This window comes from Leguminivora glycinivorella, chromosome 11 (genome assembly GCF_023078275.1).
Source record: "Leguminivora glycinivorella isolate SPB_JAAS2020 chromosome 11, LegGlyc_1.1, whole genome shotgun sequence".
Lineage (NCBI taxonomy): Eukaryota > Metazoa > Arthropoda > Insecta > Lepidoptera > Tortricidae > Leguminivora > Leguminivora glycinivorella.
Window position 1 is genome coordinate 14,372,025 of NC_062981.1, and position 24,789 is coordinate 14,396,813.

A 24,789-nucleotide genomic window follows, 5' to 3' on the forward strand; every position below is an offset into this window, starting at 1 on the left:
TAAAAACAAGTTCCGCAAAATAATCTCGTTAAGCAATATTTAACCGCTTATTCATAAAAATTGACGTGGCCGTCAAACGTCCACTGTCAAGTGTTAGCGTAGCAAGCTAACCTTGCCCGCTCGCTGCACAATTCTTGATTCACGACTCGTCTCACGCGTTGTGGACATTTCGCAACTTGACCCCCAATATCAAACATGTGGAAGGATATCCCCTTACTTCTTAAACATGTTACTATACACAACACTCATTACGTAATCAAGATGCAATTAAGACCTTGTGTTTAACTCTAGCACATTAAATTTCAACTGCAAGGCTTGCAACTTAGTACTGTGACTACTTTATTATTTTAATGTTATGTAAACGGCTGTAATAAAGATGGCTATTATTCAAATGCCATGCTGAAGTTAGGAAAATTGTAACTTTTGGAGTAGTATATAAATAAGTAGTAGGTTCCTGTTTTCCCGAAATAGTAGGTAAGGTACATTAGGTGCATCCGAGTTGTGCACAGCAGTGCAATATCGGTATTATTGGCGTGTCGCTCATGGAATATTGCTCATATCTTATCTCCGGCATAAAACTTCCTTGCCGTGACATCGCGCTCTGCCAAATATTATTCAGTTTCTGATGCATTTATTCAACAAAGTTGGTCTCTTGTCGTTTTGATCTTCGCGACTGAATACTAGTGACTTATTTCCATGTATCCTTATTACATTATTTTTTTACAATAGATAATATATGATAAGATATGTTTAACATCTTTAAAAAAATAACCCAAAATTAAAAAAAAAGAGTAAAACTAGTTAAAACAGACCCGGATTTACCCTTGTATTATTTATGATGCTACGAGGGACAGGCCACCGGTACCTATGTACCCATGTACGGCACAGGTGGTTGAAATGTTTCGTATAAACTCCTACCTGGCATCTTATCTCAAGTTCTCTTAATAGGACGAAGACTAAACATTACTTATTGGATATTAAGTTACATATGACATATAACATTATAACAGACATACCCAACGAGAAATTAATGTATGTGATACATGCTGGTTTTCTAACTCTAGGAAAAATAAAAATAAAATATTTAACATCGATTTTAATACTAAAGCACTGTTAGACGTTAAATAGGCTAAATCTTATTTCTATAAATTTATCATATCATTATTGGTAAAATTTATATGAAAAGTTTTATTACTATTAGAAAGGTACACTATTTGTGAAACCTTAGGGGTTTCGACCCCTCCACTGATATCGAAAAATCGAGCAAATAAAGTGGCCAGACATTCTGACGTCAGGATGTCTGGACCATTTTTGGTTTACATAGTTCTAGACAACACTACTAATTGATATCTTAGTCAATATTTACTACCTATTTGGTACCTGTCAATATATTTTTTTCAAATTTTTTTGGCGTACCAGAAAAAAGTTATGACGGAATTTAAAGTTGTGAGCCCGGCCGTGCCGTTGAAGTATGTAGCGCCAGTCAAAAGAATAGAGGCGAATCCGCCTGCCCTCCTGCGCGTCAACTTAAAAAGGAATTTATTTTTAGGCACTCGCACATCATCTCTACTGACTAGTGCCATTAATATAGTCGAAATATAAAAGTAATTAGTGTAATTACACTAGTTTTCAACTTTAAATTCCATCATAACTTTTTTCTGGTACGCCAAAAAAATCTGAAAAAAAATATATTGACAGGTACCAAATAGGTAGTAAATATTGACTAAGATATCAATTAGTAGTGTTGTCTAGAACTATGTAAACCAAAAATGGTCCAGACATCCTGACGTCAGAATGTCTGGCCACTTTATTCGCTCGATTTTTCGATATCAGTGGAGGTACCAAATATATGTACTCAGGTACCAAATAGTATTAAATAGGTACTAAATTTTAGTATGTACTAAACATCAAATATCTGTAGTGGTCCAGGGGTCCTGACGCTCACGGGCAATCGGTCGGCAATCGGTAATTGTAAGCGATAATGCGAGAAAGTACTTTTTACCCACCGACCATAGTGTCGAGATACGGGCTACGTGGATTATTTGAAGTTTCCCCAGTGTATATATAATACATGCCTACTCGTACCTACTACCTACGCCGCGTACGCTGTGTAACATTTCTACAATCATTGCAAGCATTTCTTTAAAAACAATAGTAATATGTGTAATCGAAATAATCGCAGACAAATGTACCTACATAGAAACCTACGGATCCAACCAATGTATATGTTTGAATAAGAATTATTTTAGTACGCACTGAAGCGGCGGGCCAAAGCTAGTCATATACTAAAAATCGCCATCATCCAGTTTTTTCACACTTCCGCCATTTTATCTTAATCCTTAATTCTTAAATGCATGTTTTCTTTTTTGGTTGGAATTAATGTTTTTATTTAGTTATTTAGATGTAGGATCTAGGAAAAATAAATAAAAAAGTCCAGCTTATATTTTGGCTACTTTATTTAAAAATATAAACAATGTAGCCAAATGGCAACATTATGCATTTAAGGGTTACTTAAATACAAAAAAAATTTTATCAAATTTTATTTTACACATTTTAATATTGCCACCCAATTCCCATCAATTTGTCTCCAATCGAACATTTCTCAGTTTTTACGAGTGATATATTCCAACCGTATGATCAAGACGTATACCCCTTTCAGAGAACGGTAAAATGGGAAAGTAACGCTTGGAAACTCGGAGATTGGAACGTTATGTTAGAGAGAACGTGACGATAACTGTGACACCTGTCTCCAGGCCGGTGAATAACGGCCTTGAACATCACGAATGCATTGAAAAACGCATTATCGCGTTTGTACCATATCCGTGCCGAGTGTCTGCATTCCAGCTATATGCAGAATAGAGGAGAAATTCGCATTTGATCATGGCAAGCGAACCTTATGCTACATTTCATCTTGGGGACATTGCCGGACGACGCTACATACATACATACAATCACGCCTGTATCCCATGAAGGGGTAGGCAGAGCACATGAAACTACTCAAGTTTCAGTGCCACTCTTGGCAAATAAGGGGTTGACAGAAAACGAAATTGTGACATTGCGGTGACAGGTTGCCATCCTCTCGCCTACGCCACAATTTAACCCATATCCCACAGTCGCCTTCTACGACACCCACGGGAAGAAAGGGGGTGGTGAAATTCTTAACCCGTCACCACACGGGGTGCGGGGAGCTTACATGCCGTAAAATATTCATGGAGATATAGAGATGTGTGTTTTTGCCTTTTTTTTCGAACCGAAATAGTCAATATAAAACTGACCTAATATATTGGAAAATTTAAAACACATTCTTAATTTGTATAGTAATATGGTATATTCCCATTAACTTTGACATTCTATCTGTTTGACACTAAGTAGGTATGCACTTTGATATTTATACCAATTAAAGCTTTTGATATTTTTGAGTCACAGAATATGATAATCGTAGTATATTCATGTTTTATCTAATAAGCATAAGAAAGGCTGACATTAAAATGTAAAATCCTATTCCTATCTTAAAATGCAAATTTGGACATTGTTGTCGTCGGGATCCGCGACCCTTTATGCAAGTAGCGAAAGGGGTGTTAGACAAGCCTCGATGACACAATTACTGAATGTTAATGAATTACAGTCTTCTATATTGGAACAGCGGTTTAAATTCCCAATTTAATTTGCCATCAGAATTGGAAATCACATCAAATTACGTCAAGGGTTAGGTTAAATAATATCATTGCCAGTTTTCGATTTCAGCGGGCTACTTGAAGTCTGAATTTTACAAGTTCTTCCCCAGGAGCCTCTTAAAAAAAGCTCATGAAGAATTTCTAAGCCTCAATTGTACTTTTATTTCAAGATGGAGACGTTTTTGATAAGCGTCACAGTGTTCTGTGGCGAGAGTAGTTGTCTCTCTCATTCAAACATTGTTTAAATCATCTATCAAGACTGTCTTATGACGTTCTGTGAAAATCTTTATGTTAATTTCGGCTTTAAACTTATTTCTGTTAATTTAAGTTTGAATAAAGCTTGTAATAAAACAACGTTAAAGCACGAAAAAATTACATTACTGTGTATTATATCTTTCCAACGAGGAGTAGGAATACATAAGTACTGGTTGTGTTAGAAGATCCCGTTTGGTAAGCAACATATACCTACGGAAAACATAATCGATGCTACAAAAATCTAACGGAGCAAGACGCGTGGGGGAAATGGACCGAGAGCTTGCTCTTGCGCACCGATATCGTCGCCTGTCCCAGTTGGTTTCGACGCGCGCGCCGTGCACGCGGCTTGATTACATTCCTACTCAATAATGTGCATTTGTGGACCGTGGCTTGTTGACTAGTACAGTGATGTCAGTGCCAATGGAACGTTTACGACTGTTTTGATCGTCACGCCTTGAGGTTTAACATTTTTGTTTTGTTATTGTTATCGCGCAGGTGACAACCTTTTTTCAGTTGTGTGTTTACTAAAATTACCTACTTGATAGCATAGTAAAGTGTAACCTGTGAATGCGTTATATCAATGCCACCTAACAATTTCTTACTTTAGAATGGAGTTTTTTTTTTACATTCTAATGTAATTAATACTATGATTTTAATTCTTCTTGCTCACTTCTCAAAAGTTCTTGATTATTCATCATTGTTTTAATTTAATCGTCAAATCTAGCCTTTAATAACATTACAACACGAACTGAAGCACCGGTTTTCGTGAATGAGACGAATTATACATAAAATAATTTAATATCTATGCAAGTCGTAAGATCATCAGCATCACGTTAAATTATTATTAGATTCATAAGGAAACGATCGCTAGTAGTCGATACAAGGCAGATCGAGATGTGATCTAATTGCAGCCTTGACGTGTTTACTTTGCCTTGGAAAATGTCATGCATAATCATTAAAAACGCCCAATGGTCTAACACCTATTTCCTATTTGTTTACACCCTTGGCTGAGATGTTCCTTGTATAAAAAAAATAAGGATGGTTATTTGATGATTATACATGGCTTACCAGCACAGAAGGGACCTTATGAGCAATTTGAAAAAGGACCTTTATATCAGGTTCTGTTAGACTTATATGAGAAAGACCTCACTAGGAACCTTATTTTTAAGCTGTTCTGGGATGGAAATCTAAAAATTATTTCCTGTCATAGACTCAATTTGCCTTTCTGGGTTTCATATCGTAACATCACTTTAGTCATATGGTAAGTCAGAACTCGTGAGCAGTTCATAGGTTAAATTAAACAAATGCTAATATTGTGCAACAATGTCGAAAACAAAGCTAAAGCGAATGTATGTTTAATATCTCTATATATTTAACGAACAACTTGCAAGTGCATTTCGTTGATATAAGGCTCCCTAATCGGGTGGCATGTTATCATACTCAGACAACTATAACAATTAGATCGACGAACACTGCGATATCGCTGACCTCTGCCCTCAAGTCATATATACTAAATGGCGACGAATTGTAATATCGACAAGGAAAATAAGACGTTTTCGATTGTTAAAAAGTAAGTCTCATGTTTGACAATGACGGCAATAACCTATCAAAGAAACTTATCTTTCGCGTGTCTATACTTATTCAATTACCTTGAATATTTTAGAGTGCGAACATTATTGACATTTTGACAAATAGTCACCCTATCCTCTCGCCTCTCACTTGTCTGTCCTTGCGATTATGTGAAGTACAAACTTCGTTCATTATTCATTGTTTGCAATACCTAACTAAATATGAATGAATGTCGCGGCATAAACATTTATTTTACGCTTAAAATTCAAATATAAACGAAGTCTTGCACACGTATGAAGGTTCAAGTTATTCGTTACAAGTGAGCGTGGCTCTTAGTGCAAAGACGAAAACATTCGTGTAAGCAGGCGCTAACTAAAAGTGGTAAGCCTTGGTATAATCGAGCAGGGTAGACATATGTGCGGTCATTTAGAAACGGTCGACCGCTGGGCTAGTAGCTAATATTTATCTTAGGATTTTAGTACCGACGGTTAGACACACGAAAACACAGGTCTGTCATCAACTAGAATATTTTATGTCGTAACTATCAGAGATGATCATAACCTTACGTGGTTAATAAACCGTTTGACGAGATGGAAAAAACCTGCTAAGTAGATATGATTTATTCTTTATTTATTTCGTGAAGTAACAATTACTACATTACTACAATATAAATTAACAATTTCAATATACGCTAAAAAATAGGTATAATAAGATTATCTTCATTAGCAAAGCACGTCGATGTAATAACGAATGAGGGAGGCAGTGTTCACAACAAGATGTTCCAGGTAACGAGGGCACGTACCATGCCTGACAAGGAACAAATACCAGGGTGCGTTCGCGGCATTCGAAAGATTTTACTCTTCGTTTTATATTTCTCGCTTTTTACGTGAGACATGTGTGTGAACTTGAAACTATTTAATTTGTTGCATACTTAATGCATATTCATATGTTTCACATATCCATGGACACTAACAGTTCTTGTTTAATTTGTTTTCACTATGCGAACACGTTTAAAAGGTCAGACTCGGGTATGGCATTTGCTACCTGTCTTATACCCTGGGGATTTTCCCGTTATAGAACGTTTCTCAAGCGAGTCCGCTAAGCGTGACTTTTCCGAGAACAATAATTCTAGCATTATTAAATGATTAAACATTGGAACCAATGACTAGTAGGTAGGTTCCTAAATACTACACAGTAACAAGCTTTGTCTGCCTTGAATGATGATAGTTGACAAATACTATCCTACCTAATATTCTATGTTCTAAATATACCTTATATTCTATGTTCTTTCTTGCGCCTCGAACTCCATCCATATTACATTTTTAAACGAAAGTATGAGATAACAGACTAATGGGATACTTCCGCATTTATACAGGTATTGTATTATTGAAAAACCGGCCAAGAGCATGTCGGGCCACGCTCAGTGTAGGGTTCCGTAGTTTTCCGTATTTTTCTCAAAAACTACTAAACCTATCAAGTTCAAAACAATTTTCCTAGAAAGTCTTTATGAAGTTCTACTTTTGTGATTTTTTTCATATTTTTTAAACATATAGTTAAAAAATTAGAGGGGGGGGACGCACTTTTTTTTCCTTTAGGAGCGATTATTTCCGAAAATATTAATATTATCAAAAAACGATCTTAGTAAACCCTTATTCATTTTTAAATACCTATCCAACAATATATCACACGTTGGGGTTGGAATAAAAAAAAAAATCCGCCCCCACTTTACATGTACGGGGGCCACGGGGGCACCCTAATAAAACATTTTTTTCCATTTTTTATTTTTGCACTTTGTCGTCGTGATTGATATACATATTGGTACCAAATTTCAGCTTTCTGGTGCTTACGGTTACTGAGATTATCCGCGGACGGACGGACGGACGGACAGACAGACATGGCGAAACTATAAGGGTTCCTAGTTGACTACGGAACCCTAAATATGGTTACAATGTATATCTAGAAACAAAAAAAATTTCCAGTCACTTTCCGACAACACCATTTCGACTTCAGGAGAAACTTTATATTCATATCCACACATTCCTGATGTACGAGCACACGTTCTACATCCAAGTATAATACGCTCATCCAAGATACTTGATAACAATAACCAAGTAAGTACAAGTGGTTAGACAATAATTTATGCACGACATACGCAGAGTTTGTCCCGAAGAGACCAAGTTTACTAACTCGAGATTAGCGACGCGCTCCGGGCTCGCTCATTATGCTTGCTTAATTTTGCATGCTTTTAAATTTCCTAATTGACAAGTTGGAAGGGATACCTTGCCAACAGCGCGTGGCTGTTTGATGCGATGCAGCATTGAACGCAAACGCAGCTCTAGTCCAACAACAGAATCTTGGAAAATAACATTTTTTCTTGTGGTGCTGTTTTCTTTTGTGACATCTCTGATCGCATATGGGAGACGATGAGTTGACTCCATCACACAAAACAAAGGGGCGAGTAATTTTGATAGGTATATTCGTAGCCAAGATTAATTTATGCCACCGTATGGAAACTCAATAGCTCTATTCAACATTGGTACAATCTAGATGACACCGAGAATTGATTCCTAGCCATACATATGCAATTAGCTAACAATGACTAAAGCATACATAATGTATTCGGATCTTATCTAATCCCTCACTGTTACTTAAGTAAGCTCTTGGCAATAGAGCCATTTGCTATTCTCCAGTTTGCCAGGTTTCAATTGTCTCAAATCAGGAAAAGTAAGATTGATTCTGATTGTTCGAGAGAGATTATGTTGACCCTAAAAAACTAGTCTCACTTATTTGTGACTCACTATATATACCTACGAGTTTATGAGTAGCAATTAAGGCCAACACCTAACTTAGCAATGCCGTGAAATGTTTATCAAGGCTACTTTGCTTTTAAACATCAAAACACGTAAATAAATATTACATAACGTGAATTTGGTTAACAGCATTAGGTTTCAGTCGGACATGCCACGCAATTTTACCTATACATATTTGTAGTCATATAGCATAATAATGTAATAGCGTAAGATCTAGCTGCTGATAAGCTTCAAGTTGACTGTATAAGAACTATAAGAAAGAACGGGTATTTTTCGTGCTGCACAATCATGGCTGAGAGAGATTTTAAAGTTTGTTCTTTTTAGAGAGGAGATACAATCGACTTCTCCGTATCGGAAATGAAATCTACACAGTAGCGTCAAACGAATGTAACACTCATCTGAACAAGTGCACATGCACATATAAAAGTAATACCTACTGCATTTTAATACTTCGGTCTTAAGTGTCTTAGGTAGGAAGTGAATATGGAACTTACTTCCATGCCTAAAAGGTCATTGTGCCGTTTTGTATTTTATCAACTTTTTCTTATGTGTATCTGTTTATAGAGTACTGTTAAGCCAAGAGCGAAGAAAAGTAAAAAGTCTATACGATATATTTTCTTTGCTCTTGAGTAGTCTCGAGTTGAGTGTCTGTTTCTTTATCAAAAACGAACAAAGTACTCTTCAGTGCGACATACACCGTCATTTGCAGTCTTGGTTTTAATGGCTGTACGTCAAAAATGTACGTATAAAAACTGGATTTAACTTGGATTTAATTTTAAACTGAAATAGCTATCATACACGAAAAAAAAAAAACGACAAGGCCCACTGGTGGCCGAGCCGGGAATCGAACCCGAGTCTTCAGCTTACGCGCGCTTAGCATTAGCATTGGGTCTTGTCGATTTTTCTTTCGTGTATGATATCTATTTCAGTTTATAATTTATATAATAGAAGTGTGACTACTTGAAAAACAACAAATAAATAAATGTGTAATAAAATAATTTGATTTGTTCCCTAGTTGTTGCATTTAATTTTCTTAAATTGGGAACCGTCGATCTTTCGACGACCCGCTCTATTGCTGCACGCGTGAATGTTGAATTTAAAATTGCACTAGTTACATGTCCAAATGCAGACAGGTTAGGTTAGTAATTTGGATCGAACGTTTTGCCAGAACCTACAAATCTATTAATTAGTCAGGGACCAAACGACCTAGCTCTTTTACAAAAAGTCGTCGACATCTCTTCTAAATACCTAAAACAGGTATGGATGTGTTCCTCGTTATCTCCAGATTACGAATTGACCTGTTTTAGTTTAAGGAGGGGGGGACGGGTTGAGAAAAAGGGGGAGAAAGATGGCGGCCGACCATCATAGATATTTATTCACATCTCGAGTCCTATGGCACCAATCTGTTCGTGCAAGGTGTCGTTTGAAAGCTTATTAAACCTACTTTAATTGTTTATAAATAACTATACTCATAAAAGTAACCGTTTACGAAATATTTGAAAATATGTGTTTTTTTATCGCGCATGAATTGCACAAGTACTAGAAAAAATGCGTCTAACTCAATAAACAATAACTTTACCGCAATTGATGTTATTATAAAATTTTCGCGTCTATTCATGCTCTTTCTAAAAATATAAGTTTCATTGGTATATGATAATGTATAACCATGTAATTACGAATTTGGTTTAGCAGAAGTCACTCTGCCCGGTCGCAGAAATGGGCGCTGACCGTAGTAAAGTATTCAATATTTTTGAGGTTCTATTTTACGGATCCATATGCGAGAGGTATCGTTTCAAAGCTAATTAAACCTACTATATTTTTTTATAAATAACTATAGTCATAAAGGTAGCTGTTTAGAAAATATTTGAAAATATGTGTTTTATAGACCATGAGTCGCACAAGTACCTACTGGTAAAAAATGCTTCTTAATCAATAAACAACAACTTTTCCGGAATTGATGTTAGTATAAGATTTACGCGGAATTTCGTGCGCTTTCTAATAACATAAGTTTTATTGGTGTATAATATTATATAACCAAGTAATTACAAATATGGTTAACCCTAGGCCACAGCCCCCGGCCACGTATGGATGCTGACCGTCGCCAAATTTTCTATATTTTTCAGATCCTATTTTATTTTAAAGGAATCTTTTGAAAGCATATTATGCGTACTATCATTAGTTCTCACTAATTTTAGTTGTAACTGTAGTAGCTAACAAAATATTTGAAAATATGCATTGGAACCGATGTGAGTAAAACATGCTTCTAGCTCAATGAATTATATTTTTTTCGCAATTGATATAATAACAAAATAAACGGCGAAATGTATGACCTTTTCAAATAATAAGTTTTGTCAGTATTGCATGAACAATTAATGTTAATTTATCCATCATACTCACTGCGCACCGTCATATACATGGATGACCATTTCCGTTGCCGTTTTCATAATTTTTAAGATTGTATCTTGGTGCATGACCAATAAACAATAACTTTACCGCAAATAATGTTATGATGAGATTTACTGGACATTTCATATGCTTTCTAAAAATATAAGTTTTATTGATGTATGATATTATACAATCAAGTAATTACGAATTGGGTTTAGCAGGTGTCACTGCACCCCCGTGACGTAAATAGGTGCTAACCGTCGCCTAATTTTATGTATTTCTCAGATCCTATTTTAGCGATCAATTTGTGAGAGGTATCATTTGAAAGCATATTATGCGTACTATCGTTACTTTTTAATAATTTTAGTCGTAATTGTAGAAGTTTACAAAATATTTGACAATATGTGTATTTTTACTGTATATGAATAGCATTCGCACTGATACGAGTGAAACTTGCTTCTATCTCAATAAATTGTATTTTTCCGCAATTGATATAATAACGAAATGAACCGCAAAATGTATGGCCTTTACAAAAAACCGGCCAAGTGCGAGTCGGACTCGCGCACCGAGGGTTCCGTACAAACCTGCAAGGTTTACAAAGTTCGTTCATTACGACAATCGAGTCATAATATATATTTTGTAATGTAACTAAAAATTTAAGGTTTTCGGAATTTTTCCTTTATGTGTGCTATAAAACGTTGCTTCATGCCAAATTTCAAGATTCTAGGTCGACTGGAAGTACCCTTTAGGTTTTGATTCCCTTGCGAGTACTTGCGAGTTTCAAAATATGCAGCAGGTTAAAATTATTAAAAAAAAATATATTATGTGATGTAACTAAAAATTTATGGTTTTCGTAATTTTTCCTTTATCTATGCTATAAGACGTTGCTTCGTACCAAATTTCAAGATTCTGAGTTCACGGGAAGCACCCTGTAGGTTTTGATTCCCTTGCAAGTGTCGAAAATTTGCGGCATAAACGGCTCTATCTTTTGATTGCGTTGGCTTAGAAGTTTGATTTTTTCACAGCTTCAAGGGACAGTAGACCTGAGTAATTGATATAAATTTCAGCTTCATACCTCCACGCGTTCCTGAGAAAAAGGGTCTTGACAGACGGACGGACGGACAGACGGACAACAAAGTGATCCTATAAGGGTTCCGTTTTTTCCTTTTGAGGTACGGAACCCTAAAAATGAGTTTTGTTAGTTTTGCTTAAACAATTAATGTTAATTTGTCCACCATACCCACTGCGCACGGTCAATCGTCATATAAACGGATGTCCACCGCCGATTTTATTTTACTGATCAATTAAGTACATAAGTAAATTCAATACGTGATAGATTATATTTCAGCTGAACAAATTCAAATTAATTGTTTATGCAATACAAACCAAACTTATTTTTTGTGGAAGTCATACATTTTCCGTTTATTTTGTTATTATTTCAATTGCGGAAAACTATAATTTATTGAGCTAGAAGCGTGTCTTATCAATGCCAATGCTACATGCACAGTAAAATACACATTTTACTAATCAAATATTTTGTAAACTACTACAGTTTCGACTTGAAATATTAGAAATAAAGATAGTACGCATAATATGCTTTCAAATGATACCTCTCACAAATTTATCAGTAAAATAGGATCTGAGTAACGTAGAAAATTTGGCGACGGTCAGTCAGCACCCAATATCGTGACAGGGCGCAGTGACCCCTGCTAAACCAAATTCGTAATTACTTGGTCATATATTATCATACACCAATAAAACTTATATTTTTAGAAAGCCCGTGAAATTTCGCGTCAATTTTATAATAACATTAATTGCGATAAAGTTATGGTTTATTAAGTTAGAAGCATTTTTTATCTGTATATGTGCAACTCGTGCTCGAAAAAAAAACTCATGTTTTCAAATATTTTGTAAACAGCTACCTTTATAACTATAGTTATTCAAAAATAATTATAGTAGGTTTAATTTGCTTTCAAATGATACCTCTTACATATGGATCCGTAAAATAAGAACTTACAAATATTGAATACTTTACTACGGTCAGCGCTCATTTTTATGCGACCGGCGGAGTGACCACTACGAAACAAAATTCGTAATTTAATGGTTATATTATCACTTATCAATAAAACTTATATTTTTAGAAAGCTCATGAATAGTCGCGTAAATTTTATAATAACATCAATTGCGGTAACGTTATTGTTTATTGACTTAGAAGCATTTTTTACCAGTACTTGAGTGCGATTCATGCTCGATAAAAAACACATATTTTCAAATATTATGTAAACAGCTACCTTTAATACTATAGTTATGTGTAAACAATAATAGTAGGTTTAATTATCTTTCAAACGATACCTCTCACATATGGATCCGTAAAATAAGACCTCAAAAATATTGAATACTTTACTACGGTCAGCGCCCGTTTATGCGACCTGGAGGATAACCCCTGCCAAACAAAATTCTTAATTACATGGTTATATATTATCATATACCAATGAAACTTATATTTTTAGAAAGAGCATGAATAGACGCAAAAATTTTATAATAACATCAATTGCGGTAAAGTTATTGTTTATTGAGTTAGACGCATTTTTTACTAGTACTTGTGCAATTCATGCGCGATAAAAAAACACATATTTTCAAATATTTCCTAAACGGTTACTTTTATGAGCATAGTTATTTGAAAACAATTAAAGTAGGTTTAATAATCTTTCAAATGACACCTCGCACGAACAGATTGGTGCCATAGGATTCGAGATGTGAATAAATATCTATGATGGTCGGTCGCCATCTTTCCCCCCCTTTTTCTCGACCCGTCCCCCTCTCCTTAAACTAAAACAGGTCAATTCGTAATCTGGAGAGAACGAGGAACATATCCATACCTGTTTTAGGTATTTAGAAGAGATGTCGACGAAAATCGTGAAGGAGACGACTTGTGGCCAAATTGGCTCTAGACTATAATCTAACCAAAGCTATGGTTAATTAGATTTCTTTTTTGCTATTTTCAAAACAATATCGCTTGCTTGCCTATAAATATACTGCCTGCTACATCTTAATAAAAATATATAAACAGGAAGTATCCTCTGAAATGTTTGGTGCCCAAGTGGCTGTATACTATAGTATATAGGCAGCTCACAACTGAACATAATCGGACGTAGTTACGCTGAAACGTTCCAATCCATCTGAAATTGTCATTTGAATTATTACTTTATTGCGATAAACATGGTATACATTAATTAGGTGGTACATTATTATTTTTGAGTAGCAATACATGTTCAGCCACAAATGGCATGCAAAATTATGAAAGACTTTTGTTTTCCATACAAGGTCTAAAACTTAATGACAATTTCATGTGGATTGGAACGTTATTGCGTAACTACGTCCATCGTGTAATGAATAAATGAGGTTCCATTCTAAATTCTTATCCCATTTAACCCTACCAGGTGTTATAACACCGATTCTTTTTTTTGGATTTTTCTAGTAGGTAAATGCCAATATTCCAAAATATCCCGAAAAATCCAGGGGTAAGATTTTTTGCATTTAGTGTTATCTGGGTTAATAACTTTTCGACGTTTTGCATTAAAATACGCTAATATTATTATTGAACCTATTAATAAGTCCTGTTTTAGTACTTAAGTTGTGGTAGTTGTGGTGAAACAGAAACACACACACACACACACATTTATAGTGGCATTAGATTAGATAAATAATTAAGTTATATAGTTTTACTCTTAAAAATGTAATTTACCTACCTCTTTTAAACTCCATATTATCAATAATATATGTATAACAAAAGTGACTGCACTGTAATCTGCGTTGCTATACACATCAGAGGATTGGGGATCTGGTGACCTGACACACAGGTTCAACCTAGTTTGGGCACCAGTCTCCACCGCACAAGTTTTTGCACTTATTGTAAATACTTATCCATTAATTACAAGAAAAATATTGTACATGTATACTTTGTGGTGGAGTCAATAAATACTTTTTTCATTTTCATATTTCCTCTCTCTTATTAAAACTTTATTTTTGACGAAAATAAACTTACTCCGACAAAATATTATGTTAATTGAAAATAAATTAAAACATCACTTATTCACGTTTTATTGCGGTTTCGTAGACATCAAAGGAGCTGGTGAGCCGAAAATTTATGTTACTTTTTATCTAGCTACTGCAACGGTGCGGAGCTTTCATTTTGCTGAAAAGCGCAATTTTCTCATTCAGTATGGCCGCCCAGTGAAATCGTTATCGCTCGCTGCGGCGGCGCCCATTTTCTAATGGCCGCATCGCGTGTAGACAGCTTTTTATTAAATGTCTAACCAAACACATTGTTAAATATCTGTACATTCTGATTCTGCTGTTTTAATTTGATTCTTACTTTTCTTGTGCATGTCTCGAGACCATATTGTAGGTAAGTACAGTCAGTTGCAGAGAAAAGTAGACCCCTTGCATACAAATTTGTATGGCAGGGGATCTCCTTTTCTCTGCATCTGACTGTACCTACTACTTCAACATCATCCCTAAACTATTGTAGAACCTTAACTCTCTGAGCATCTGGACTTATCCAAGGACTGTTTTATCTTATACATTTTTTGAAGTAAGCTTTTCCTCGGAAAAATACATATTTAATAAATTTTTTGTTTGGTTACAGGTACGCACCACGATACTTGATTCCACAACGGATATGACAAACAATCACCAAGGCAAGATTACAACCTTAACAAAACATTTGCATGCTCGTTATGCTTTAAAGAACCGCCGAAATAAACAATCCTTTGAGGCAATTCCACGGGGGAATGATCACAGGCTTAGAAAGTTAGTTTTGCCTAAGCGAGGCGTTATTAAGCCCAAATGGAACGGATTAACCTCACCTTGACAAAGACGGATTTCCTTAATTATGTCAATGTTGAATTTTAGAATTAGACTGTATTTTGTAGGAAATTTAAACAGGCCGTTAATGTGTTTGTTTGTTTTTTTTTTTTCGTGTACAGATTGTACAATTAGTTATGGTAGTGCTAGTGAACTATTTATATTATGATAAATATCCATTTTGTCCGTATGACCATTGACAAATACTATAGTATGGCCAACGTACCTACTGCATTTAGTGATAGGATAGGAACATTAGCTAGCTAGCTGACCTAGATTATTGCTGATATGACACTTTAAATTTAAACTCGTTGAAATTATCATTTTATTAATTTTACAGTTTTAGATCAAAGAAGTCTAATGTGACCGTAATAATAATGACCAATTGACGACAATCTAGTTTATTTTAATCAAATACATAACTGGGGACGCTATTGCACAACACCCTGCATTTTATGATTAAGCACTGAGACTTGGCACAGGTTGTTCCTTGGGTGGCCCTGAGTAGATAAAGATCGGGAGGCATTGAGAGCCCCCTTAATTTAGGAGGGAAGAGGGGGAAGGCTGGCGCCGCCGCGCTTCCTTTGAAACCATATTTCTCTAAAACTATACAAAATAGGGCATGCGATATATCATTTTCGGATAAATGAAGGACGAGGAATTCATTTTTGGAACAAAAAAAATGTATTTTAGAACAAAAATACAAAATAAAATGGGAAAATCTGAAAACGAGATTTTTTTTTATACATATTATTGCACATTTTATAAAAACTGTAATGGTTTTTTCTAAATAAAAAATATTATTTAATAGCTACATTTATCTAGTTTTAGAAAATGTATAATTTGTTATAGAAATATATTATAGGATGAGTGATAAAAAATAATTTACATCGCCCGATAAGATTTGAATGCTCATTTCAATAAGTTTTGTCAATGATTTCAGGTATAATCACTATTTTTAACACACGAAAGCCGTAATCATTGTAGTTTATGGCTATTTTAGTGATTAATGTACTTAAAATAAAAAAAAATACAAAATTTTTAAAAAATATTAAAAATGTGATATTTTTTTTAACATTATCCTATTTTGTTCTTTCTACACAATATATATCTAAAAGCAATAAATATCAATAAAAAGCCACATTTATACAGTTTATAAAAATATATAGTTTGTTATATAAATATATTACGAAACGCGAGATAAAAAATAATGAAAATGAAAATTTTAATGTACATCTTACGTTGCATTATTCGATGAGGTGAGGTAAAGGTACTACCCGCTATGCAGTGGAGTTCGTCTAGTAATACAGAAATATACTTATTCTAATAACGTTTACACATGTAGGTATATCACGACCCAGTACAGAAAATTGTAAAAGTCCTATAATATAGTTTATTTTGATTGTTAAATAAAATTGCATGTGACTTATATTGCAAAAAAATGTCTTAATCACGTTCTCCTCTCCTAAAGCAGTTCTGCATGCATAGGCTTGAAGATTTTTTAGTTTACTAGCAGAATTTAGTTACTTCCTTTGGGCCCCCTTAAATCGGTTTTACCCATCCATAAAAGATAAAATAAAAATCGTCATATTCTTCCTTTCAGTATCAATGATAGTTAGTTATTGCGCAATAGTGCCATAAAAAATAAACTAGATTCGTATTAGCATTAAACATTAATGATTTTTGAACTAAGACATTGCTTTTGTACAAAGGAGAACCTCAAAAATGGTCTGACTAGACGAAAACATGTGTATCGGGGCTAGTACTCAAGGCTCTCAAAAAGTGTAGCTATTTTGAGTTATTCAAATAAAACAACATGAATAGTCTGAATTTAATTATGTATATATCACAACATCCACTGCATAAGCACATCAGCTCCGAACATTTAATTTAAAAAGTATTTTTTTACGGTTGCACCTTACGCGGCACTGTTTTTTATTACACCTGCATCCGACAATTTCGAGGCATGTTTCTGCAGCAACAGGCAACGTTACGGGCAAGTAGGCTCCCAAATCCCAATTGTTACAGACTTTCGTCCAGCCACAAGTAGAAAATAATGGCAAATTTTGAATTGGGTTTAGTTGACCCCATACATGGACACCTTGATATACCTATAACCCTTACAAAAATGGTGCAAGGCAGCTTTTGTCGGTGAAATGTTGTTAATTTGGCGGTCTTTTTTGGTTAATAACTATTTTCGGCACTCGTTAACCAAAGTACAGGACGCAGATCTGGAATAATAAATATGTCAAGTAAGAATTATCCATAAATTATGCAAATCATATAGATAACTACTATTTCACAAGATGTATGTATTAGGATCAGATGTATATATCTGACCTATCATATCAATCGATCATTTCATGTAATATAAATAGTTAAATTCAGACTATATAGGAGTATGTTGTTTAATTTGAAGTACTCTAAATAACTACACTTTTTGAGAGCTTTGAGTACCTTTACCTCACCTCATCGAATCATACAAGCTGACCCGTACCGTACATCAAGATCGCCCTGCCACGTCACTTTCATTATTTTTTATCTCGCGTTTCGTAATATATTTATATAACAAACTATATATTTTTATAAACTGTATAAATGTGGCTTTTTATTGATATTTATTGCTTTTAGATATATATTGTGTAGAAAGAACAAAATAGGATAATGTTAAAAAAATTATCACATTTTTAATATTTTTTAAAATTTTTGTATTTTTTTTTATTTTAAGTACATTAATCACTAAAATAGCCATAAACTACAATGATTACGGCTTTCGTGTGTTAAAAATAGTGATTATACCTGAAATCATTGACAAAACTTATTGAAATGAGCATTCAAATCACCCTATCGGGCGATGTAAATTATTTTTTATCACTCATCCTATAATATATTTCTATAACAAATTATACATTTTCTAAAACTAGATTAATGTAGCTATTAAATAATATTTTTTATTTAGAAAAAACCATTACAGTTTTCATAAAATGTGCAATAATATGTATAAAAAAAAATCTCGTTTTCAGATTTTCCCATTTTATTTTGTATTTTTGTTCTAAAATACATTTTTTTTTGTTCCAAAAATGAATTCCTCGTCCTTCATTTATCCGAAAATGATATATTGCATGCCCTATTTTGTATAGTTTTAGAGAAATATGGTTTCAAAGGAAGCGCGGAGGCGCCAGCCTTCCCCCCCTCCTCCCTCCTAAATTAAGGGGGGCTCTCGATTCCTCCCGATCTTTATCTACTCAGGGCCACCTAATGAACAACTGTGCCAAGTCTCAGTGCTTAATCATAAAATGCAGGGTTCCCATACAAGACATAGCAATAGCGTCCCCAGTATGACTTTCGTCGTAGTAATAGCCTATCAATTTGGACATTTGTGGAATTCCTGCCAGAAATCAATTAAAAGATATTTGTTTCGCCTACTATAAAATTTTTCGTAATCGTAATTAGTTTTACTTTTATTTATTTTTTATTTTTATTGCCTAGTTTATAATATTTATTATTTTACTCTTAATTATTGTCCTTTTTCTTGAAATCAATATTTTAATATAAAATGTTTTCTACATTGCTCATTCTTTGACGAGACGAGAACATGATGATATGTCACTGTTCAAATACAACCTGTAAGCAAGTGACATTTTGTTACTTTTTATTAATCATCTCCCTTATATCAAGCAGCGAGTAAAATAGACACATTAATTTTGGAGTGCTCGTGCAAAATCCATAAACATGATATTCATGATAGGCTATCGATTCAGCGAGCCGTCGTGTATGAAAATGTCGGTTCGCATTTCCTCGCCGGTGTCGGATCTCGCCTTACTTATTATCTGCTTTCAACCGCGTCATCGCCCGCGATTGCAGTACCCTTGTTATTAATTCACCATGAATTTTACATTTCAAAGGAAACGAATTTATCCAATAATTGCTTATCGATGTGTGCCATCTACTATCTGACCGTATACGCAATTCGTGAGTGCGTGGGGCGCTCATAGCAGTTTGATCTTATCGCACGGCAGGTCTTCATAAAAATCATATTAAGAACTTTTTGGACATTATTTATTATTGATATTATGTTTCTAATATTCTTTGTATTGATAGATATACGATATTGACTCGTAATAATAAGTCCTGTCCTAACCGTTTACAGACATATTATTATCAGCAATCTAGAACAAAAATACCACATACGATATTAAGTATGTACTATGTAGTACTTCTAGTTACATCGTTATTATAATTAGTCTTATAATAGTTATAATCTTCAATAGGATGATGTTATGGGCAAAGACTATACGATAAAATCTTAAAATAATTTTATATAAATATTATATATTCAGTCGCATAGTAAATACATAATTAGCTGGTTATATTGACGCACATGGCCGTTTAGTATGTTGTTGACCTAAACTTGAATCTACGCTAAACACCTATTAATATATTCTAATATCAGCATAATATTACCGATGCTCTTTGAATTCCGTTTTAGTCTTCATTTAGATTATTGGTAGAAACTTGAATTAATTTTTAAATGTTATATATATAGGAATGCACAAGTAATAATTACAATAAAAGCATACTACTTTAGTAATGTTCGGTACTCAACAACAATGTAATGTACGACTCGGGAGAGATTTTCTCATTTTAAAAATTTGAAGTCGTTGGCTTTGCGCTCCGTTACAAACTTGAAGCACAATAAACTAAATTACCCAGAGAACAACGGAGTTCGAGGCAAAGGCAACAATGATATTTTGGCAGCTAGGAAAAAAACGAGAGGGTCATTTAATTCCGGACCCAGCGGGAATAAAGTACCCGTTGCGGGTCGTACTCGGAAGCGTTCAGGATGCTCCTATTAAATGCTGTTTAGTGTTTACGTAGACACGCAAATGTAAAACGGCAACGTAAACATGAATGCCTAAACGAATTACCCTTTGGTAGCATGCTGTAGTTAAATAAATAAAACGGGTATAGTGACTTACTGAACACATGCATATGCATAATGGCGTAGATAGATAAATAAGCTTTGAATTCTCACATACACAGACATCCTTATTAATTAGAATATGTGTATGTACTTCCCACAATAAGTTTTGATTAAAGTTTGAAACTAGCTTAGAACATAGTACTCACTACAAGTAAATCTGCGCAATTTCATTATACATTTATTTAGTGCAATTTTAGCAAAAGTTACATAAAACTTATGATAAATATGTTTTTTCTGATGTATGGGGCGAGAACGTTTAAAATTAAATAGGATCTAAAATGAAATTGGCCAAGTACCTATGGGTCGGATTTTTTGAGGGTTCAATATCTTCACCAGGGGCCTATTGCATAACAATTTACAACTCATATTACAAGCGGTAGTCCCCCTCCAATTCATTTTATAAGAAAGAGAGTTCCACTTGTAATACAAGTTGTAAATTGTTATGCAATAGGCCCCAGGTATCATACGAAAATAACGACGTCTCTCGTAAGATTGGATTCATTAGTATCGTCACTATCGACGTATTTATTGCATAATTCGAGCCTTTAAAATATACCCGACCTTAAAAATGATGTCTACTATGGGTGACAAATTATGACATTTGGCCCTCGCATCACAATTAACTGCCGATGCCGATTAGGGAACAATTAAAACATGTCACTTATTTAGACTAGGTACAGTCGACTACAAAGAGATGTATCCACTTTTTCACCTTATTGCATTGTAATAAGGTGAAAAAGTGGATACATCTCTTTGTAGTCGACTGTACAATATACATTAGCCGCCTTTACACAGTCGCTCTATCGCGCGTTCCCGGAGTGTACAGGATAGCGCGCGGTTAAGCCTGTGCGCGCAATCGCGTGCGCGTCGAAGTTTTTGAGAATGAAAAGAGCGTGCGTGTAAAGGCTAATCGTGCGCGATATACTGGTTATTATTGTTTATTGTTATTAATAGTGTCGATTTATAAAGAGCGATTTATAATTCAACCACTAATTATTTCGTCCACGAGCGTGTGTCCGCCATCTTGCGCGCGCGAATGAACGTACGTGTAAAGACAACCTCAACCACGCGATTGCGCGTCCGCTCCAGCGCACGCAATCGCGCGTTCTTTCCCTTCCCCTCCCGTCGTCTTTACACGCGCATTCTTTCATACGCGATTGCGCAATCACGCGCGATAGAGCGTCTGTGTAAAGGCGGCTATTATGTAATCCATTGTAGTTTTGTTCCTTATTTGTAGCAATGTAAGCAAATGTAACGTTGCGGAATTCTATGTTTATGATTGGATCATGCTATATTATAATTCTGCAGCTTTTTGACCACGAGTCTGGAATGCCCGGATGAACGCGATTAGTTCCTTTTTGGTCGTTACCCGATCGCGTCAGGATCTGCAACAAAGGGCCGTTTGGCTACGAAATATGCTTAATTGTAGGAGCACGAGCACGGGTGAAAGTCGGCCGCGCCTTCGGAAATGACTCATGTTAAGGCAAACAATATTCACATGTAAATTAGGACGTAAACTCTGTTTTAAGTTTCTCTTCAGTTTTGAAACACTGCGGTCCAATTGTTACTTAATAACTCGGAATAGGTATCATTCATTTAGTATGATTAAACTCCCACACCACAATAACATCAAAAACATAATTTTGTACGGCTTACCCAAACCAACCTGCGTCAAACTACTGAAACAATTTTAACTTTGTATTGTGGTTACAGTTTGATTAAAACATTTGTAAACCCATACATCAAAACAAACCGAATTTATGATACGGCACGTTTTAAAATACGGATTCCATTTCCTTTTTAAACTTTACAATCGTTTCGAACTTTGTTACAACAAGCTTTTTCCTAAAAGTGTACGCAGCTATATCTAAACCCCATAAAAACCGGCTGTTGTCTGCGGTGTTGTTTTGTGGTAGGGCAGCGACAGCGAGTATGTTTTGACGGGGAGCTCGAGCCCTGCCGGCGGAGGCGGGCGCGGGCGCACGCAGGGCTTTTGCGGCATAGCAGAGAGTGGCTGAACCCTCCCCCTCCCTGCTAGCGGTGCGGACCTGCGCGCGCGCTGCGATGCGCACCTCCGCTTCGCCGCGCCGCGGAAACGGCAGGTAGCTCGCGCTCCGCCGGCCGATCGTGCCTCAGTGCGCGCGTTCTCTCGCCGCCAGTGGTAGTGTCCGTGGTGCCTCGACGTTGCGCGCGATCGTGAGCATGGTGTCAATGCCTCGCTGGTGAAGTGGTCTTCGAAGTGCACTAAAACTAACAGACGTCATGTCCTGTGATAGGAGAAAAAAGAGCGCACGTTACCTCGATCTGCGGTGAGTTCTCATCGCCGCCCCATGCTTCCTGTCACTGCTCGCGACTACGAACAACCACGGATCCTTTGTTGAATCCTTACTTTGAGTGAATTGATGTGTGTATCTGTCTCTTTTCAACGCGCTCTACCTGCCGATGCCATGCCGATACGACAGATGCTCTGTCTGTGTTGTGTTGTGCTTATAGGTAGAGATTAACTATGATCCTGTAAGACGGTTCTATTGAAAATCATTGTTGCAGTGCTACTTATTGTTGGTGTAACAAAGATGCGTCAAGTCAGATTGCGTCTAATAGACCAATTAGGTGCACAAGCGATAAGGACAAGGGCTAAGCTGGAGGAAATACTATTGCAATAAGTTTCTTCGTCAGTTACGTTAACATTTCAAGTACAAAGTCATTAGTGTAGTGACCTTGACAGACTAAGTTACGAAACCAGCGAGCCGTACACGTAATATCTGCTAGGCATATTGACGGTCACGATTTTCTCTTTGTAGCTTTTACAAGAAACACTAAAACTTTCGAATGATGTAACTATTTGTAGGTAAATGTAAACCCTAACTATATTAGACTACTGTATAGCCTAAAATTAAGGGTTCCATAAAAATGTTTTCTATGGGGTCCATCTTAAAATGAAATCTGATAGGATTTTAAAAAGGCAGTTTGGAATAGTTGCGCCTTCTTTTTGAAGGAATGCAGGCGGTAGGGCAAGAGTGGCACGGCTCAGGCGCAAATGTGGGGCGCAGGCGCACCCCGCCTCACCTCCCGGCCTTGAAAGGCTCTTGACCAGGCCAGCGCCGCCGATGTCGTATTTATTGCAACCTCCACGATCCGTACCGACGAGGTTATTGACGCTTCGCAAGCTTGCAGCTCGGGAGCTTTACATTCTTTCACAAGGAATCGCAATCGCCAACCAGCCGACTCGACGTCCGCTAATGCTAGCCTTCTCCTTGACGCGATTGTTCTCACGCTGATCTTTATAATGAATAGTTACAATACCTACTTATTACGTCATTGCTAAATGAATTTCCGCCTTCAAATTTCGTTAACGATGTGAGTCACGCAACTGACACGCTTTAATAGTAATACGTTAGAAGCACGTTGTATCTGAAAACAAAACGAGCTCAGGAGCATTGTCCGCTGTAGCTACGTCGCTATGTACTTGAGAAGACAACACATTACATAGAGTAGCCGAGTTGATTGTCACTGTAGCGAGAAGCATCTATAAATAAATGCACGCGTCAAGCGAGCATGGGCAGGATCGACGCCCAGCCAATCCTAGGTGAAGGTCGACCATCTGTAGTTCTTCGCCCCCTGCAGACAGGCTCTCATTGACGAGCCAATAAATTCATTTTGCTCAGCTTATAACTCGCATTTATCAACTTAAGTGTTCGCTCGCTTCTACAGATATTCGATTTCACATGCTACTCGGTTTACTTCTTTGTTTCTTGTTATTGTCTGTCAACATCAAACATCGTCTTATACACATGCTCAGGTACTGCAATTACATACCTGTGTTGCAATTGTTTACTTTGTTTTAGTTGTAATAATAATACATGTAGTTGCCTGCCGAGATTGTTATGCCCACAAAAAGTTGAATCAGCTGTCCCCGTAACATATGGCGCCCGCGACCGCACCGCACTTCATAACGCGAATGAGGCCGGCATATGTTACAGCTTTCACTCCCTACACTAAACAATCCATACACGAATCTATCTATACAATCCGCCAGGCTTTAAAAGAATAGGTGACAAATATTATTTATTGCTATGATTAGTTCTGCCGAAGAAGAATGGATAGATAATAATGAACAAAAAATCTTTATTTAAATAAAATCTGCGAGAACGGCTTACCTTTTGTTGGTTTGGCAGAGTTTGGCTAGCCAAACAGTAGATGCAAACACGATTTTGAGATAGGATAGTTCTCAGAATAGCAAAATAGT

The 24,789-nt window shown here is 35.9% G+C and overlaps 1 protein-coding gene across 4 annotated transcripts in view; it reads left to right on the plus strand.

Annotated features, from left to right (window-relative positions):
- LOC125230957 (protein gustavus) overlaps window positions 1–24,789 on the plus strand; it is a 91,468-nt gene that overhangs the window by 37,486 nt on the left and 29,193 nt on the right. The window contains exon 1 of one of the 4 annotated variants that reach the window (XM_048136269.1): window positions 4,240–4,388. The exons of 2 other annotated variants lie outside the window; for them this stretch is intronic. Coding sequence is in view for 1 of the 2 variants with exons in the window: in XM_048136267.1 (XP_047992224.1) it covers window positions 22,806–22,852 (47 nt within the window). In the remaining variant the exon portion in view is untranslated. Of the gene's footprint in view, window positions 1–4,239; window positions 4,389–22,669; window positions 22,853–24,789 lie in introns of those variants that run through there. One more of the 4 variants, XM_048136267.1, reaches the window with a different exon arrangement.